This window comes from Vicugna pacos, chromosome 11 (genome assembly GCF_048564905.1).
Source record: "Vicugna pacos chromosome 11, VicPac4, whole genome shotgun sequence".
NCBI classification, from domain to species: Eukaryota; Metazoa; Chordata; class Mammalia; order Artiodactyla; family Camelidae; genus Vicugna; species Vicugna pacos.
The window spans coordinates 40494531-40515102 of record NC_132997.1 but is presented as its reverse complement, the minus strand read 5'-3'; the positions used below and the strand labels follow the sequence as shown (position 1 = coordinate 40515102).

Below are 20572 nucleotides of genomic sequence, written 5' to 3'. Positions count from 1 at the left end.
ATTTACAGTAGAAAACTCACTAGGATTCAATCACAACTATATTCAGAATAAACAAGACAACATTCCAAAACTGGAAAGAATAAAAACAAATTATCTAACACCTCATATAATAAATTTAAAAATTAACAATGAAATGAACACTAGGCAGCAGGGAGACAAGAAGGAAAAACAAATAAATTAATTAGAGTAACATAAAATGCAACAAAATTGATTAAACAAATTAGAGCTAGTTCTTTGAAGAAATCGACAACAACAAAAACTTCGGTCAAGTCTAATCAAGGAATAAAGGAAGACAGCACAAAACCACAATAGTATCAATGAAACGGAAGATATTACAACAGGTAGATATTTTTAAATTATTTGCAAATACTATATCAAGCTTTAATCATACATTTGAAAATGCCACTGTTGTACATGATTTTCTGTAAAACAGATTACTTAAAATGACTCAAGGAAATGTAGAAACCAGAAAAGAAATTTTCCAAGATATCAAAGTAATGGCTCTAACACCAACAACCAGCCCAGATAATTTGACAGTTGAATTTTTTCTGACTTTCAAGAGCTCTGTCCATGCAAGTGCAAAAGAATGAGCAATTCCTTATGCGTGTTATGAAGGGAGTAAATCCTAATACAAGTTGAACACAACTATCTGAGGTCAATGTCACATACGCACCTAGGTGGGAAACTTCAACTGCAGTAACAAAAATGCAAAACCACCATTAGTATCAAAACAGGAAGCCAGGGTCAACTCCTGGGAACGGTCTCTCCATTTATAGAAAGGAGATACACACAGAGGAATACTCTCTTCTTCCCTGTGCTTCTGTCCTTCTGGGGATGGCAGTGGGAACCGCCACAGCCATCCTGAAACCACAGGGAGTGCTGAGACTCCACCCTGTGGACAGCCAAGTATCAAGATGAAAAAGACCAGAGCCTTTGATACGGGCACCGAATGTCTGAATTGGAAAACCCTGGAGCCACCTTCACTCCAGGCATCTTTTCATGTGAGATACGAAGTCTTCATTATTGCTTAATCCACTCAAGGTGAGCATTGTTACTTGCAGACAAGCACATTCTAATAATATAAAAGATGAGTTACATTTAAGCAGAGGGAAAATGGGAGAAAAGAGCCTAAGAATTTTCTTTAAAAAATCATTCAGGAGATAATGTAAAATTTAGTAGAGCATATGATAAATATGACGTTTAAGTTCATGGGGGAAGGAAGGATTACTGGACAAATGATAGTAGGAACCATGACTAAAAAGAACATAAGAGATAGATCATAATGTCACAATTTATCCCAAATCAATCCCAAGTGGGTGACAGATTTCACTGAAGTAAAATCAAGCCATAAAAACACTAGAAGAAAGTATGGATGAATAATATCTACTTAACAAATTGGACATGGCTTTCTAAAAAAAAACACAAATGCACACATATTTAAATGTCTCTATGCAAAAATATTTTCTTAATTCAAAAGCAAATCATATATGAGAACAAAACACTTGACACAAATAACCATCAATTCCCTTCTGAAAGAGAGGTTACATGAGTTGAAAGAAAAATTTCAGTCCTGATACAGAAAAAGCAAAGGACCTGAGGTGTAAGTTATGAAGTGTGAAATATATATGACCAATGATTATATTTTTAAATGTACGATCTCCTAAAAAAGGCAAATTGAGAAGCATTATTTTTTCATATTCCTACCAAATAAGCAAACATGTTTACTACATCACTCAATTTTTGAGCATAGGCTATAACAAAGACTTTCATAAACTACTGATGGATGTAAAGATTATTAAGTCTTTCTATAGTCAACTTGAAAATATGTATCAAGTATATCAACAACCTAAAATTATTATGCTTGGTTTTGTAATTCCACTTACTGAAAAAAAAATTAAAGAAATATGGATGTAATAAAAGTATATGTTTTTGGATATTTGTAACAATACTATTGTATAATGTGAAAATGCTCTAAGATTCATCATATGGGAAGATGAAATTAATGATGGCTCCCTATAAGTTGAGTAATGTGTTTCCATTAAAAATCACAGTTGTAAAAAACAGTTAAAGAAGTGAGAAAATACTCATGAGATAGCATTAAATAGAGAAGTCAGGATATAAAATTTATGTACAATAAATAGCAATTTGATAAATATACATATTACTATCTCCATCTCTATGTACAGAGTGATGAAAAAAAGAAAAAAAATGATAAGAAGAAAAATGCACCAGAAATGCTAACAGTATTTCTTCTTTCAGGGATTATAGCTGACTTTTATATTCTTCTTTTCATTTATCCGTATTTTCTAAACATTCTACCCTAAATGAGCACGTATTGATGCTGTCCTCAAAATGAAGTGATGTTACTTAAAATGAAGTATTTAATCGAATTTTTTCCTTATCCCTTTACTCAGACGAAGCGGCAGTGTTTGTTTTGGTCCTCAGCTCTATCAAAAGCGGTTCTGCACGAGGGTTCGGAATGGTTGACATTTTACTTGGGAAATACGCTGCAAGAATGCTAATCTGTGAAGAGACTGAAGTTTATTTCTCTTCTGTGGCTCACTGTGCACAGCCGGGAGTCTCTCTCAGAGCGGCTTAATAGAGACACTGCCCAATTCTCAAGCTGGAGCCTCCCAGCCCCCTCACCCCCGACTCCCCTTCCTCATCATTGAACTCACTGTGCAGCGCCCAGCACTGGCTGCGGGAGCCACCAAGTAAAGCATCCCACCTGGGCTCTAAGAGGCCAGCCCTACTTCATTACCAGAGCTATCCTGTCCGCTGGTACCTTTTCCACCTGGCCTCACTGCTTAGGATTCCTGAACCCTAAGAATGCGGACCATTTGGAACACAGTGTAGCAGACCCGGGCAAGAATGTTAATGATGTACTTCCGAGCCCAGGGAGGGCTGGTCCTAGGGCGTGACAATCACTCCACAATGAGCAATTATTACTCTATGAATTATCACAAAGGCCCTCTCGGGGACATAACATCAAGAGAGGCATTTGATTCCTGTCCAAAGCCAGCTTTCATAAGGAATCAAAATTGACAGAGAAGACAGACGAAACATCTTAAACTAGTACAGGAGAACAAAATCCTCCCATCTTCCTGGGTAACTGCTGGAACAGGGAGCTGAGCCACGGGCAGCAGTGGAACATCCTGTCAGTGGGCTCCAGATGAATGGGAAGGAATCATGGGGCCCTGATGTTGGCTGGGGGCGGAGGCGGTGGGAGATGGGAGGATGGAGTGGAAAGTGGGCAGAGCAGGGTGGGGGAGTCCCAGAACTGTATCATCCTAAGTTCAGAAAGGATGTTCCAGGCCCTTTGCCACACATACCCACACCCCCACCCCAGGAAACCTGCCTTCCAGCTCGAGCACAGCCACCTGCTTCCTGGTACCACCTAACTGAGTGTCTCCGGGCTCTGTGTCTCAAGAGCGATGCAGGAAACCCTGGAGATGCTGGGGGCCGGGGAGGCCATTCAGCTGAAGCTCAGGACCGCCGCCCCAATTCCCACCATTGCAGCCACTGCATGTCTGCTGCCACAATGCTTGACTATATTTGGGTTGCAGTCAGATACTGCTAAGGCAGATTTTCTAGGACTAGAGAAAAGCTGAAAAGCCACTGGACTAAATTCTTTCTTAGTCCCTTGGTCCTAAGTCAATTCTCTGGAAAGGAGCAGAAAATAGCCCCTTTCTCTCTCTCGTCGCACCAGGCTGTCCTTTGTCACAGAATGTCAGCACAGAAAGCAAACCCACAGGCTTTCCAGATTCTTCCCGCCCACTTCCCCACCCCCCTGCCCAAGAAGACAGGCTAACCTCCACTGAGCTAAGTGAATTAGGTGGACGGTGCCCGTGGGAAATGAGGTTCAAAGGGCCTTCAGGCAGTTGGCGAGTTTCCCAGAGTTTCACTGTCCCAGGGACCCGTGTTACTGGTGAGGAATGAGTCCCCCACAATGGAATCTTTAGGACAGAGAAGGGCAGACATCCTCAGCAATTGTGTCATGGGAAAATGTTTCTGCTGGGCTGTACCCGATGTTACACTCCAGGCAAGCCAAGCTTATAGAGGAGAAAACAACCATGTTTCCCTTCTTCCCCATCAAAACCATCCTGAAAACAACATCTCCATGACTGGGACATTGTGCTGTACACCAGAAACTGACACATGGGAATTGACTGTACTTCAATAGAAAAAAAAAAAACTGAGCCGCCAGCTCCCTCTCAGCCCTTCATCTCGATGAGGAGTGGACATCTGCTCCCAGGCATGGGAAGGGGCTCGGCATTGCGCACCATGCTCAGCGCTCCTCCTGTCTCTGGCCCCAGGCTTGGGCACACAGGTGTAGGGAGGAGCTGCAGTCCAGGGCACCTCCGGGCAGGAAGCCAGGCTCTAAGTCTGCCTGTGCCTCTCTGCTCTTGTGAGATCTGGGGTGGAGAAGGTGGACAGCCCCAGCTGCTGAAGCTGATGGTCCAGGACACACGGGAGAGTCCTCACTGCCAAGTGCTGCATCGGGGTCATTACACTGACTGACCCTTCTATTCAACCAGGAGGCTCCAATCATCTGCACCTTCCATCTGAGAAAATGAAAGTTCAAAACAGGGAAGTGGCTGCAAAATCTCAGGAGAGGCAGAGCCAAGAGTGACACAAAGGCCCCCAAGTCAGGGAGACAACGTACGTATGATGGGTCTCGGTCCACGGTAGGAGCCTTTCCTGCAGGCAGTGTCTAACAATCCCATCAAAGCTCCTGTGCTGCGCTGAGGACATCTGCATGGAAAAACCCATGAACCCTCCTTTGAAGATTTCTGTCCAGAGAGAAAGCCAAGTAGAAATGCGTAGGGCTCCGGATAGGAACCAGCACCGTCCCCCAGGACAAATGCCAGGCCAAGTCCTGTGGGAGCTGGACGTGACTTTCCAACAAAGCCTGCCCCTGGCGGGGTTGCTGGGGAATTACCCATGCCAGACACCTCCAAGCAGAACACAAAGATGATAAATCTGAACCGTTTGCCTGGAGTTACACAGCAAGCGGGTGACAGAGACCTTGGATTTCACCATCCCGCCCTCCCTCAACAAGAACGCACTTTCTGGATGAGATAATTTAATTAGTATTTGTCCAGCACCCTGCAGTGAAAGGCGATCACCCACTCCTTCCATCCTCTGAAGGGGCTGAGTAATCCACAGCCTCTTGATGCCACTTAATCTAAAACATCTGGGTGACTCACCCTCCCCGAGATTTCCCTCCGAGGTATTTACTTTAAGAAAGCATCCGTTTGCTCCATAATTTAAACGATTCCTCTTGATTTAAACCTTAAAGAAATGGCTTGGTTTTTGCCTTTGTGTCTGTGTTGATATGTTTTACTGTAGTTGTTTATATGTTTACTGTATATAAACACACACATATACATATATTATATAATAAAGTAGGATATATTGCATACATGTATATTACGATATGTATCATGTTTGCAGGAAACCCCTGACCCTGCTCCACCACGACAGCATCCTGCAGTCAGCCCAGTCGGCTCCTCTGACCACTCTGACCTGGGTGTGGCCACAGAGAGATGCAACTGAGGGGGCCTCTTCAGAGTTGCCCCAGCCTCCTAAGGGTGACTGATCTTTGCGCTGCCTTTGTGTGCCTCCGAACCCTAACCCTCCCCTCACATCTGCTGCCCACCCTCAACTTTATTTTCAGGCTGCCCCAGTTTCCCAGCCCTACCCCTCCCAGCCCCATCTTTCACCAGGAATCGCAGCTCAGCCCTGCCTTCGAATGCTGTCCTAGACCAGTGTCCCTCTGTCCCAGTCCCCTCTTCTTTCTTCATCCTGAAACCTCCCAGGCCTTGCTTTCACGCACCCTGGGCCCGAATAGCAAGCATTTGCTATGGTAAATCCCATTCCCCGCTTTCCAGAAAACTTTCCTTAACAGAGATAAGCTGCGGGCAGACAGATAACAACTGGGATATGCAGTTATTAAGGGCAGATTTTAAAATGACAAAAGAATACGTTTTAAAATAAAGCCCACTTGAAAATCAGCTTCCCTTCCAACTCAGTCACATTCAGGCCTCCTGCTCAGCAGCTCCTGAGACCGAGAGATGCCAGCTCCCATTGGCTTCTGGGTATTGGAGGAGGGTTGCCATGGCAACGTGGAAGGCCCAGACACCTGAAACTGAAATGGGAAGTGGAGGACACAGTATCTCCTCTTCTCTCGGGCACTTGGAGTGGCCAAAGTGACCCCAGTCAGCTGCCTAAGACGAGGCGGGGACCCCTATGGCCAACATTCCCACCGACTGGGGGGACCTTGGGGTTACAGCTGAGCTAAAAGACAGGGGGTGGGGGTAGCACAGGAGCCAGAAGGTAGGGGGGCTGGTCTTCTCTGAGCTCAGAGGAATGCTGGGGATGAAGGCAGGTACCATGGCAGATACGAACGGTCACTTTGGCAGGTAGCTCCCTTCACACCAGAGCGACTGAAAGAGCGGCTTCGTTTTCCCTTACCAGTTAGGAGTCCAAGCACAAGCCAGTTTCTACTGTGGTTGTGAATGACCCAGACCAACACTGACCAGCCATCCCCAGGCTCCCACCTGCCAAGGTGCACAGCTTTGGGCATCCCTCCCAGACATCACAGGTCATCCCTGACACCTTGACATCGCACACCCCACCCTGGCTTTCGAGGGTTTCACACCATAGTCACCAACCCCCTTCATGATGCCACAGACAATCCTCTGAGCTCCCAAATGTCATCAAACCATGGGTGTCACCATTGTATCACAAAGAATTACTTCACTTATTATTTATGCGACTGTACCTTCGGTCACAGGACGAGTTGAAGGACCCCCAGCCCCACATCACACATGGATTCCCCTCCATCCCAGCCGCTCCCGAGGGAGCCAGTTCCCCTCCCAACGTTCTAGCTGATGACTGCTCCCTCCGTGCTTTCCGGCTCTCACACCCTCCACGACTTCATCCGTGCATCCCTCTACCTTGGGCCTCAAGGAGCACAGCCAGGGAAACCCTTCACCCAGATTCAGTACTCGGACATCGTGTAACCTCTTCCTGCCCCTCCGCTGCCCCCCGCCCATGCTGGAGGCCAGGCTAGAGGGCTTTCTGTCAAAGGTTCATCCTATGTGCTGAAAGGTCACTATGCCCTCATCTCCAGGCACTGTCATCAGTACAGATGTCCTCCTCTCAAGTGTATAGAAATGTGCGTGTGTGTGTGCATGCGCGCGCACGAGACAAGATAGAGATTGCAGGAGTCTCTGACTTGAGTCTATGCCAACCAGTTAATGCTTTAGCATCTTCCTGGTTAGATGGCCTTTACATCATGAGCGTTCCCATCTCTGGCTCCAACAAGCATGCGGTCCTCCTGTGCGGGCCATTTCTGGGCATACATATGAGCCAGCTGGGCTGGCCAGGCCCTGGGCAGCTACATACCGCCCTTACCTGTGCCCTGACCGTTGGCTCCACACTGGCTCATAAAGACCGCACATGAGACCCCTTGCTGGATGATCGCTCCATCCCCTTGCTGGCCACATTGACCTCTTGGTCTTAATACCTATTAGACTCTTGACTTCACAGCCTCCCCTTAACTTTGGGGGTTCCAACTCTGGGTAAAAGCCACCCCACCAGTCCTCAATCCTGAAAATCCCCCACACGAGAGGAGAGGAGGAGACCAGGTATCACTGGAAAAAGCCCCTAGGCCTTCTGCTTGCATCAGCACCAAATACAACAAGCCAAACCCCGCCCTAAACTGTGCAGCTCCCCGTCTCTCATTTCTGCCTCCAGCGGGCTCCAGGACTCCTGTTTCTTACCCTCCGTGTGGCTCATTTTCTGCTAATGGCTTTGCCTCACTCTTGGGTCTGGGGAACCTTCTCTGGCCACATCCTCTGTCTCTTGCCTCAGTGACAGTCACATCTGTCCACACAGTCGGGCCGATCTCAGCCACTCTAGGAAAACCCATCGCCCCTTCCGGCCTCACCCAGGACCACAAAGCTGGTCCTTCAGGCCCACGCAGCAGGACCCACTGGTGCCAGAGGCCCCTGCTGTACTCAGAGACGGTATTAATGGCATTTTCCATCTGAAAGCTCTCTGACCCTCCTCCCTGACACGCCCCATAAACACCAGCATCAAAGCGGCATCTGAAGAGAGAGAGCCGGGGAGGAGAGTCCTCGGCTGGTGAAACACCTGCTCGCAACAAAAGCCTGATACACAGCAGCGGGAAGAGGGGGAGATGGGCGCCCCAAGGCTTACCTTCCGCATGTCTTTGCCAAAGGTCTCACTGTAGGTCGTGCCCAGGATTTCAAACTGCACGTAGGGGTTCGAGCTGTCCTCCCGAAACTCCATCACCCCTGTGAGGCCAGTGATGTGGCCCTGCAGGAGAGAAGGGAAAACCATGGGAGGGCAGGGCAAAGATGGATGGGTAGGAGGTGGAATCCCAAAGGCAGTTCTAAGGACTCGAAGCAGGACTGACACTTCCCAGGCCATTGCTCACAGAGGAAGTTCCTAAGGCTGACACTTGCCACTCATGCATTTGACATGATCAGAGCATCTGCTCTGTGCACACGCTGTGCCAGCCCTGAGATGAAAGAGAGGCGGCTTTTGCCCCCACCCTCCTGGAGCTTACAGTCTTCCACTGCAACCTGCTCCAGGGGCTCAACTTAGCGTGAGCCAAGAGGGGAGACCACAGTCAGCGAGAGCCATCTCAGACACGTGACCGGAAGTGGCAGGGCAGCAAGCGTGAGCCCTGGAGACCAAAACCCTGGCTTTGCCACCTTGGGCAAGTCATCTCCCACCTCCCAGCTTCAGCCTGGAGTTAATTAGACCCACATCACGGATCCTGCAAGGAGAGAATGCGTACTGTGTACAGGGCGTGGTGTCGGGCACAGACTGGATGTAGGCGCAGGTCCGGCCCCGCACCTCTCTCTCCGTGGGCTCTGTAGGAGCAGGTGGCAGAGGGGCTGGGAGAGCCTGGGCTGAGCCCTCTGCTTTCTTGGAGCCTGTAGTCGAGGGTCTCATCCAGCCTTGATCTCCCACAGACTGTGAGCGGGCAGAGTCCCAGAGGACGAGCCGGCCCAAGAGGGGCCCTTGCTCAGGCTTGGGCTGCAGTGGATTCAAAGCAACACCAGAATGTGTCCACTGCTACTGAAACCATGCAGAATTTATTGTGCCTGTGACTCCTGGCTCCATAGATTTCCCTAAATGTCCTTCTGAAGCCGATAAAAGCCAATTCACTCTAACAAGTCTTCTGTGGATTACTCAGTTCACCTCAAATCAGCTTTCTGGTAGATTGAGTGCCACACCTAAGCATATAGGACATATACGTGTCCTGCGGGCTAAGGTGGGACACTCAGTTCGCCAAATTGCAGGGATGCCCATGCAGACACAGGGATGCACGTGCTAGTACCTGCGCGCACACACACACGCACACACACACACACACACACGCGCGCGCGCGCTGAGGTCTTGCTGAGCAGCACGTGCACTGCCAACTGAGACAAGCTCTCCTGGGGACAGTAGCAAGCTGCACAGAGTGAGGTGTGTCTGGCAGGCATCAGCTAGCCAGTTGCCTGAAGTTTTTTACTTACTTGTGACCTAGGGGAAGTTACATACCCTCTCTTAAGTCCAATATCTTTATATAAAATGGAGCTAATAATGCTAATACGCATCTAGGAGTCCCAGTGTCCCAGCCCTCCAGTGCTGCGACAGGAGGAGTGGTAAGGGGAGAGGCCAGGGAGGGGCCTGGCTGGGCAACCACAGGAAGAGCGCAGCCTCCTGGAGTGGGCAGAGGGTGGGGTGCGAGGAGGGGTCTGTCTTTAGCCTCAGCCTGGAAGGTGCCCCTCGCACTCACCTTTTTGATGGTGTCCAGCATGGACCTCCCTCCATTCCACGGCTTGGTGGACTTGCGGATGCAGTTGAGGCTGGCCATGCTGTGCCACTTCCGGTCCTCCAGCTTCCTGTGGAAGGCGTTGGCCAGCATCAGAACGCTGTCGTACAGGTAGAGGTTGGAGATCTGCAAAGACAAAGGCGGTGAAGCCCTTCCCATTGGTGCATTTCCAGGGATGGGGAGAGACTGTAAGAGGGCTGGACTGACCCAGGATGCCAACCCTGGGAAGCAGGGCCCAATATCTCCGGCTTCCTGGCGGTTACTCAAGCACCCAGCCAGGTGATGGCGTCCTGAGCAGAATCAGACCTGGCCCTGCTTCAGGAACTAGAGTGGGAGATGGGTCCATCTGCCAACAGGACCAGCATGATCAGCATCATGACTGAGACTTGCACACAGCTCTACACCAGGCTGGAGGGGCCATCCTACTCAGGTAACAAGGGATAGAGGGAAGGATGGGCAGAAAGCTTGGTCCAGAAGGATCAGGATAAAGGGTGAGGGGCATTATAGGAAAGGTACCGCATTTGTAAGGACGTGAAGGTGCAGAGAAGCTGGGCCTGGCAGGGCACGTTCCACCAGCATGTCCTGCAGAGGACAAGGTGGTAAAGATTTCAGGCTTTGTGGGTCTTGCGTTCTCTTCTGCAACTGCTTGGTCACATGGTTAGAGTGGGAAAGGAGCCGTGAACAATGCAGAAACAGAGGCCGTGCCAATAAAACTTTATTCAGAAAACAGGCAGTGGGCTGGATTCAGCTCGGGGGCCACAGCTGGCCGACCCCTGGTTAGAGGGACTGGAAGCAGTTCACGATGTCTGCTTCAAGGGGTCCAGCAGGGGGGAGGCAGGACTAAGAGACAGGCAGGGTTCAAGGATGGAGACCCGCCGAGCGTCGTGGGCCATGTCAAAGAGCGACAACGTAGGTGGCTTGAGGGTCTGTGCCTGAAATCAGAACTGTGCCCTAGAAAGACCACCCTGGTCCCTGAACGGGCCTAGGGTAGATGGCGGCCTGAGTGACACTGGCAGCCACAGAGCCTGCTCGACAGTGACATCTCTGCTGGGGAGGGGGGCACGTTTGGAATTTGCAACGGTGAGCGTCTAGAACTACTTCTCTGCTTAGCTGTCCCCAGTAGAGACGGATCCTAGTAGAGACACAGCCCTGTCCACACTCTCGAGAACACGGGGTAAGGGAGCAGTCGTAACAGCAGTGGGAAGAGCGGGGAGACCCAGAGGTCGGGCAGGTCTGCGCCACCCTCTGGACCCTGATTAAGAGCCTAATTTGCATGCGTTTGCACACCAGCGCTGACAAGAGCCCTCTGCGGGGAGGAAGGCAGCCCTGCTCTCAGTTGTGGCCACACCACCCTGTCCTCCACGGGGTTGTAATGGAGCAAAGGGAGGAGACAGAGGTGAAGGGGAGGGGACAAAGTAACGTCCACCCTTGGTCAGGTTTGTGACCCCGCATGGCTAACTGTTGCCCAAACAACCATCAGCCAAAGTGGGTCAAGGGGACAATTGTCTGCACACCTAAGCAGCAAGATGTCTGCTAAAAATATTCCAGGAAAACGAAACCATTGGATATAAATAGGAGAATATGTTGGCCTCACAGGACTCCCGAGAAGATCACATAAGCTCCTTGGGCTGCGGGAGGAACTCCGGCCACCTCCCAGCCTGACCCCACACCACTCCCCAGCAGCCCCTCCCGCTCCAACACCTCCGAGCCTTGTTCTCAGCCTGCAGTCTCCTGCCTCACACATCTTAGACAGAAGCCCAGACAAGAACCTGGGTGCTGGGAACTGTCCTCTGCAGCTGAGATCATAAAGGGGCCAAGGGAGCTGGTACAGGACGTCATAAATATCTACTGCCTGTTCCTCAACTCATGCTACCTTCATGGGTCATCTCTGCCCTGACACGTCCAAGCCGAGTTGGCCTCTTCTGCCATGGATGACCCCTGTGCCTGACCATCCCTGCAGAGCCCTTTCCTATCCGCCCTCAACCTGTGTCCTTGCAGGGAGGCCTGCCCCTAAGGCCTGCGTGCTTGACGCCTCTCCATCATGTAGGTGGAGGAAGTAGGGTGGACAGGGACTGTCTCAGAGGTGTCAGGAGTGTGCCTGGCCTGACTGACCACTGCTGACTTAACCAAGGGCCTCCAGCCAAAGGGAAGCAGGCATGTCAGTGCCTGGTGACCTTTTTCAGGGCCCTGCACAACCAGGTGACAGCAGAGAGAAGTCATTGGCACCACCGGGAATTCACTCCCTGTCCTGCATGACAGAACTCTGTCTTCCACCCTTTGAGCCCCAGGGGGGAGCATTTCCTTGATGAGAAAGACTAACCCACTCCCTGCTCCTATCAGGAGCCAGCTCTCGGGAGCCCTTACCCTTGAAAAACTGTTTCTGACCTGTCTACCTCCTCTCTGGAATACAAACCACTAAGGGAGATATTATAAGAGGGCATAAGGCACTTAGAATTGGCTTGGTTTTATTTTTCACTTTTTTCCCCAAAAGGATAACTCAAAGCTGAGAGTCTTTGATGATGTGAAGATTTCTCTTCTCAAGACATTCATCTCCCAGCCATCCACTCCCTGCTGACGCTATTCAACCAGCTGAGACCCTCTGACCCACACCCCCACCTACACAAACACACACACACACGGGCAACACAACCCCTGCATGGCCCAGACTAGCACCAGGTGGAATTTCCCTTTTTCCCCTCCAGTATTTCTATTCACAATAAATTAAGGTACTTAATTACATAAGTGATTCATACAATACAAATACGGATGCAGAAAGGCCTGTCATGAAGAGGAAAAAAACCAGGATGTGACTCAGAAAGGCCAAAGGAAGAAGAGCCTTGAGCAATGCTCTTTTCCAGGACATTTCCATATATTTTCACTGTCTCCAGAACCCAGCACCAAACGAGGCACACATGCTTAATGCATGGTGGACGGATGGATGCACGGTGGAAGGAAGGTGGGTGGATGGGTGGACGGGTGGATGGATGAGTTTGGAAGGGTGGGTATGTGAATGGGTGGGGAAGATGGGTAGATGGATGGATGAACGGGTCTCCTGCTAAGAAGGTACATACTGATCTTGGCTCACAAAAACAGAAAATACAGGAAACAGCAGGAAAAAGACTTTTCTGTGTCCAACTTTGACTTGAGACGGTAGTGCCTTTGTTCAAACAAAAATTTGCTTCTCATGTATCGCTTGTTCAGAATGTCTCCCTGATCCTCACTTGGAGCTGTTTCCACCTTCTCCACTCACTCCCGCCCCTTCTCCTGTCAGCTGCTCTCTCACTGCTTCTCCCTGCCTTGGGCAAGAGCCAACACTCCGGTATCGATCTGTGGCTTCACTGTCTGCTACCAACCTCAGCATCCCCGCTTAGGTGACCTGCTAGGTTCACTGGTGGGTGTAGAAAGGGAGGGGTGCTAGCCTCACCGTCTGGTTGTCCAGAGGAGGGACTTTTAAGGAAAAAGATTGAGAGTGTATAGTGGGAAGGCAGCCTCTGCTCAGGGCTCCCTCCAGGTCCCGAGAAACACAAGAGAAGCCATTCCTCATGGTAGATGGGTGGAGACCAGTGTCCCAGTGTCCCGGGTTGGTCATGCCAGGCCCCTGAGCCAAGAGGGGAGGTCTAGAAGGACAGAGGCTCCCAGATGTGTGGACCCTCACTCATTGCTGGTCTCAAGGGGTGAAAAGCCCAAATTGGAGCTGCAGGGTCAGAGAAGGGGGCCCAGGCTGAAGGAGTGTCCTTGCCTCCCTTTCTCACATCTCAAATGAGGCCCAGCCCCAAGCTCACTAGCAAAAGACAGAAAAGCAGAGCGGATACTATCCCCTCATCCCTCTGCCAGTGGGAGATGGAGCTCTGGCTGGCCTAGGATCACGGCAGCATAAAAGTGCCATAAGACTGAAAAAAGCATTTCAGGTGAGCGTAGACTTGAGAAGCAAAAGAGAGACCAAATGCTGAGGCTAAGGCCGCGGCAGAGGAAAGACCCAGATGCACAACGAAAGACCTGGGACCAGGTCAGAGATGCCGGACAGAACACAGTCAGAACACAGGAGCCAGGGCTGGGAGAGGGGCCTGAGGCTTCCCTGCAAGCCTGTGGCCTCCATTCGAAGAAAACAGTGTGGAGATCCCTTAAGATACTAAAAACAGAGTTACCGTATGATCCAGCAACCCCACTCCTGGGCATATATCCAGAGAAAACTCTTATTCGAAAAGATACATGCACCCCAGTGTTCCTAGCAGCGCTATTCACAATAGCCAAGACATGGAAGCAACCTAAGTGTCCATCAACTGATGACTGGATAAAGAAGATGTGGTATATTTATACAATGGAGTACTACTCATTGGTAAGAAGGAATGCGATAATGCCATTTGCAGCAACACAGGCGGACCTAGAGATGATCATACTAAGTGAAGACAGTCAGGCAGAAAAAGACAAATACCATGTATCACTTATACGTGGAATCTAAAAAATGATACAAATGAACTTATTTACAAAACAGAAACAGATTCACAGACATAGAAAACAAACTTATGGTTGCCAGAGGGGAAAGGGTGGGGGCAGGGATGGATTAGGAGCTTGGGATTAGCAGATGCACACTACTACATATAAAATAGGTAAACAACAAGGTCCCACTGTAGAGCCCAGGGAGCTAAATGCAATAGCTTATAGTAACTTATAGTGAAAAAGAATATGAAAAAGAATATATATATTTATATAACTGAATCACTATGCTGCACACCAGAAACAAACAAAACATTGTAAATCAACTGTATTTCAATAAAAAAAAATTAAATTAAAAAAAAAAAAACCAAAAAGCGAAGTGGAGACACATCTGGAAGGGGCCCGACTGGTCCAGTCAGCTGCCCTGGAGATGCACGCCAGGGTCTTCTTTTGCTGTCATAGAGTGTAATTCTTTCTCTATCACACGTGCAGCTTAGCCGGTGGCCTGGGAGGATGGGCGTTAGATTCATCACAGCCCGGGCCAGCCTTGCTCACTGCAAACCCCCATCATGGACAGCAGCACGCGGATGCAGCACGCGCTTGATAAATGCTTATTGTTTCGGCAAACTGAAGCTCCTCTTGCACTCACTTGTGGAGTGATGTTGAACAACTCATTTAAAACTCTAGCCTCATCTTGATGACAATAAAATATAACGTGATCAGTGGTCCTGGAGCGGGGCAGTGGGGCAGCCCTGATTTACCCACCCTATGAAATGCAGATACCATACCCCTGCATGCTAAATAGCATCCTAAGCTCTTGGTGCACGTTTTTGTTTTTGGAGGGACAGAGGCAAGGGAATGGAAGGGGAAGCAAGGACCCAGGCAGGCTCCTGACTTCAGTGTGGGGGAGCTGCGAACTCATCCAGGGGTGTCTCAGTGACTGGGGCCCAGTACAGGTCTGGCACACAGAAGCGTGGGGACTGTTTTGAAAACGAATTTCTAAATGTAAATGCCACTCACCCTCTTCCCCAATGCCCCTCGTTCCAAAAGCTTTTCAAGGGCAGCCGAGGGTCATATGTGGCTTCTGCAGCTTCTGGGTCAAAAGACTGAGCAAGGATCAGCCCTGGGCATCACATCCTTAACGCTGCCTGAAATCTGCTCACCTGTGCGCACATCCCTGGCTTCCTCCTGGCCCAGTGGCAAAGTCACAACCCCCACTGCTCCCTAGGACTGAGCCGGGCCTTTCAGGTCTGCATGTCCTGAGGCGTTGCAGGGTTGCCATTTGAGGAAAAGGTCACTTCTCTGCTCCCGGGGTGTTCTATAAAAGGTGCCGATGACACAGGAAGGCCCAGAGTGGGGGCCCCTACTATACCCTGACCCAGGGAGGGAGGGAGGTGGCCTGGCCCACTTCAAAGGCCTGCCATTTGCACTGCAGGGCTGGCTCAGCCACAGGAGCCTGGGGCACCACCACTTCTGCAGCGAGATCACTCAGGTGTGCAGGGCAGAGGAGAAAGCAGTACCTGTGGGAGGTGCCAGCGCTCCGCCTGGACTTAGATGTTTCACCCCTGGGGAAGCTTCCTAACGTCCTCTGTACACGGTCATCTCCCACAGCCGCAGCCTGGCTCAGGAGCCCTTATTCTCCCCTGGGGAGATGGCAATCACTGGTTACCTGGTCTCCCAGCCCAGGCCCTTCACTTCCACCCTGCGCCACTTTATCTTTCTCAGGTGCACATCCTGCCCCATCACATCTCCAAGAGCTGCACCATGGCCTCAGTGCCCTGGCAGCGGTCCGCTTCTCTGACTGATTTCTCAACACTTCTTGCCTCTCATTCCATTGCCTCAGACACACTAAATTCATCCCTTGCTCTTCTTGGCTTTTGGGCCTTTGCATATGCCAATCTCCCTAACCAGAACATGCTACTAAGTGGAGATTAAAATTCCCAATTTATTCAGAGTGTGTGAGAATTCAGAGGGAGAACATTTGTGAAATGTCTGACAGAGGGACCGGCACATCTTAAGTGCTTAAGGGGTATTTGTGGAATCAATGGATATTAAACGAATAGTTTTAAATCTGCTCTTAGAAGAAAATACCAGTGTAAAGAGATGCCAAAGTGTTGGCAAAGAGGATGCCTCTTGGAATGGAGGGCAGAAGCCCCGCTGGGAAAGGGAATAGGAACTCCGTATGAGACTATTCCACGTGGAACTGTCCGTCTGAAATCCGGGGTATGTGTTTCCAGGGGATGGGGGCACCCTGGCAAAGGCTTGCATTTCCAAAGTCAATTCCTTATGCAAGAGATGGGTCCTCAGAAGGGAAACGAGGAAGGTGAAGACATCTGTGGGAAACATAAGAGAGAATTTAGCCATCAGCTGGTGACTGGGGCTTCAGTTCTTGAGAAACCCAGGTAGACATTCTTGGCTACTGGATAATTACAGACCAATCGCATGAAACCAACTGAGGACCAGGGAGACAAAAATAGAGTTTTTTTTTTAAAGAGTTAATACCCAGAATCCCCATTACATCAGTAACCATATTTTATTTAGGAATATACCTGGTGTCAGCAGGAGTAACGGCTACCAGGAAGACTGATAAATTGATCTTCATGAGCAAATGAGGAGAATTTACTTTGGAGTCAAGACCAGAGGGAGATAACAGAGGGTGGGTAGGGAAGGAAGCCAGCAAGACTTGAAGAGAAGAGGATAAGGCACTGGGTGGAGGCGTGGGGCAGTGGGGGAGGTGAACATTTGCCAGCAGGAGGGGACTGAGAAATCAAAGATTGTTTGTGCAACTATGATGCAGAAGTCCCACCCCAACCCCCAATGCATGTGACACCATCTCTGAGACTCGGATTTGTTGTCTTGTTGAAGCAAGGAAAGGCATTGATTTCCCATCTGGGTTGGTACTGAGTGGAGCGGAGGCAGCCCCATTAGAAGCCCAGATGATCTGTTTACTTACTTACCAGGTCCCTAGAAGCAGAATTAGGGCCAGGAGTAATGGAAACAGAAGCCCGCCCCCACTGCCACCCCGCGGGAAAATGCACTGAGCTCTTCAGGAGAGCCGTACGCACGCATCCAATCCGATCTGGACCTCAGCAGGCTGAGACCTGGGCCTGTCAGACTGGAAGGGAGAGGCCATGGAGGGTGACAGCCCTGCAGGGCAGCTGGCTGTCTGCCTTCTCAGCACTCTGTGCGTGTTTTTCTGCAATAAATCTCAGGATTTAGGCAAGTCGCGCCAGCCTTGCCTCCTTTATACTCCAGGGGACGGGGAATTGTTGTGCACCCACATTATCAAGGTACCAATCATCCTGGAAGGCAAAAGAAGATGAATGACAGGCCAGGGTCACAGCCACCCGGGCCAGCTGCATCCCGCCACCAGACCATTATCCGTCCAACACCAAAGCTGGAAATGTGGGAAATGTTTTCATTAAGAGAGACTGCATTTCCTTCAGGCTTCTAAAGAGCCCCGTTTTCTCTTGCTTCCATCATTAATTAAGCAAAGTGGACTGTGCAGGGAGACCTCACAGAGACGAACAGCAGGAACTGACCTCCGACCAGATCCTCAGACAGGCTCTGGTCGTCTAGCGAAGTCAGACAAGCAGCCGGCAGAGGGTCCAGCTGGGAGGACAAGCTGATGCCCAGATGTCACAGCTTGAGGAATCCATCCCCGGGCAAGGCCTTTCTGTCAACCTGCTGCCAGCCCACCCATCCTGAGAGAGGGCACCATGGCCAGGCCGGACAAGGGAGCAGATGGTGGCAGAGGGCACAGGGCACGGGGACCTCTGCTCACATTGAATCTGAGCAGGAAGGGGGTGTAGAGAGTGGGGAGGGGCACTTGCTGTACCCGAGGCTCTCTGGGCTCCAAATGGCCACATGGCCAGAACTGTAACCAGCTGCACCCAAGGAGACCACCTGGGCAACGCTGTCTGACAAAGGCCTCCATGAGCACGCCCCCCGCCCCGGCTCTGGTTGCTACATGCTCCATTGGGGTCTTTAGGGTGAAGTAAATCAGTGAAAGCAAAACAAAGTTCAAGGTAGCTCTGGCGTGAGGAGTCTCAGTGTTGCTCCGGAGGAAGGGATTCTCCAGGCAGGTGGACCAAAACCTTGTAATCCAGGAAGAGTCCAGAAAGCTGTAAAGAAACAGGGATGCACAGGGGAAGGAGAGTTTTGAAATGCTTTAATAGGCTGAGCGGGGGAGGAGCGGTTTCACCTATCCAGCCATTCCACAATTTCCAAATGCACAAAAGAAGAGAGATTCCAACCTGAGGGAGCATTTTATACCACATTAGCCCCGGCAGCTTAATTCAAGGATCAGGCTCCAGGGTGACCAGACAACACAGCTTCAATCATTTGCCTGTTCCCCTTCGGAAACACATTTGAATAGAAACGGGGTAACAATGTGACAGTGTGTCTATTAGGTCCATCGTCGCTCTGAAGTCACCAGGCAATGCAGTTCTGAAGACCGAGGATGCTAGAGATGCTTCTCTGAGCAAGGTGGCCCATGGAATCTGAGCAGAGTCTCAGGTTTCTTAGGGGCTGGCTGTCACTTTTATTACTGGATGAGTCAGACAGGCCCTAAACTAACTTGTCCGGAAAACAAGAGGTGAAACATCCAAATAAGACACTGCTTTACGGGGTAAAATAAACAATAGCCAGCACGCTGGCAAACATGGTAGTTTGGGAGCTACTAGAAGCCACTTATTCAGGTATTCTTCTTCCAAAGGATGTCTTCTTTACTAAATAGGAACCAAATTGATTTGCTATCATAGTGTCTAGTTGGCTCTGGAGCACAGAAATCCTTGACCACAGGCCTAATAGCAGAAGATGGAGTTTCTGAGACCAGCTCAGAGCAGAAGTAGAGAGATGGATGCTCTTGTAAAAAAAAAAAAAATTCCATTTTGGATGGTCCTCATGAAAACTTCTAATCCAGAATTATCATCCTAAGAGCAGCCGTCTGGGGGAGGAACTAAAGATGGACTTGAGAGCTCCATTTCCAAAAAGATTTTCATTAATTTCATCAAGACAAAGTTAATAATCCATGACATCAATATTGTGGGGTTTTTTTGTTCCTTCAGTTGGTTGTGCTAAACATGTTAGCGTCTTCTCGATAAATCTCACAGCTAGAGGCTAGTAGAAATTAGTTTGCCTTCTACACTGTCATTAAGAAAGAAAGAAGTGGTAACAGCTACTGAGGAAACTTGAAGGGAATGGCTTGTAAATGAGATGAATCTACAAGAGGCCGAAATGGTTGCTGGGTAGGATGAGTGAATAAATCCACATTTCCCTCTCGTGACGCCCCGCACAAGAAAGTGGATGCAACACATGGAGATAGATTCCTTTAATAAAGTATTTTATTTATAGCTACATAAAGAGGCTTCTAGAGACAGTTTAACTTATGTGAAGACCTGCATTCTTAATGGATCCACCCCAGTGATCCTTATCCAGAGTCTTCAAAGAGCAGAGTCTCGTTTGAAGGGCTAAGCGGGGTCACAGAGACAGAGCCTCTCCTCTCCCGCACAAGGCAGCACTGACTGAGTGCCCGCGAGACTGATGCAGACAGTGAGCAGTGTGCGGCGCCTGTGATCAGGGGCTGGACCGAGGGGACGTGCTCTGCCACGCACTGGGATGCTGTCAAAGAGCGTGCTCAGGAGGACAGGCGGACTGCATCACACACACGCAAGATGAGGCTGCGCTCAGCCTTTCCATGGACATGCTCAGCGCACCTGGCCGCCTCCTCCAGAAAGCCTCGGAGTGCTCAGCCTTGTTCACAGTGCTTTCTAGATGTCCTCGCCTTTAAGTTCCAGCGTGACTCTGAGGGGTAGGTCATATTCTAATCGTCGGTGTGCAGAGGAGGAAGCCGAGGCGCAGAATGACGAATAAACACAACAAGCAGTCACTAGAGTTACTGGGATTTGAACCAAAGCAAGCTGGCTCCTGGGCTGTTGCTGCCGCTGCTTCTGCTATGACTGCTACTGCTACCACGACTACTGCTGCTGCTGCTGCTGCTGCTGCTACAAGATCTTGGTGATAATGCTTTAAATCTTGCTCTTTACGTGGTGCCTGGGTCTCAGCAGAAACAGAAGAGAGGCAGAGTGGCCAAGCTTCTAGGTCTGATATCGCTTTGACCGTGTTTGGTGATGACGGCCACCCACCTCCGAGCCGTGGCTTTGCTTACCCTCCTGAGGGGGACGTGCCATTTTAGAAAGCCCCCTACTGCATTTCTTGCCACCACCATCCGTCTCCTTTTCTCTCTTGTCCTCCAGGACAAATTCGAGATGCTTG

The 20572-nt window shown here is 49.9% G+C and overlaps 1 protein-coding gene and 1 long non-coding RNA gene across 3 annotated transcripts in view; one reads left to right on the top strand and one right to left on the bottom strand.

Annotated features, from left to right (window-relative positions):
- GRID1 (glutamate ionotropic receptor delta type subunit 1) overlaps positions 1-20572 on the bottom strand; it is a 624094-nt gene that overhangs the window by 184945 nt on the left and 418577 nt on the right. For both annotated transcript variants that reach the window (XM_031682334.2, XM_072972326.1), the window contains exons 7-8: positions 9827-9988; positions 8230-8349 (exon numbers count right to left, since the gene is read on the bottom strand). In XM_031682334.2, the coding sequence (XP_031538194.2) occupies positions 8230-8349; positions 9827-9988 (282 nt within the window). The remainder of the gene's footprint in view (positions 1-8229; positions 8350-9826; positions 9989-20572) is intronic.
- On the top strand, positions 3023-5325 carry LOC140699778 (uncharacterized). The gene is made up of 2 exons (XR_012078016.1): positions 3023-3108; positions 3963-5325. It is a non-coding gene; the product is annotated as an uncharacterized lncRNA (long non-coding RNA).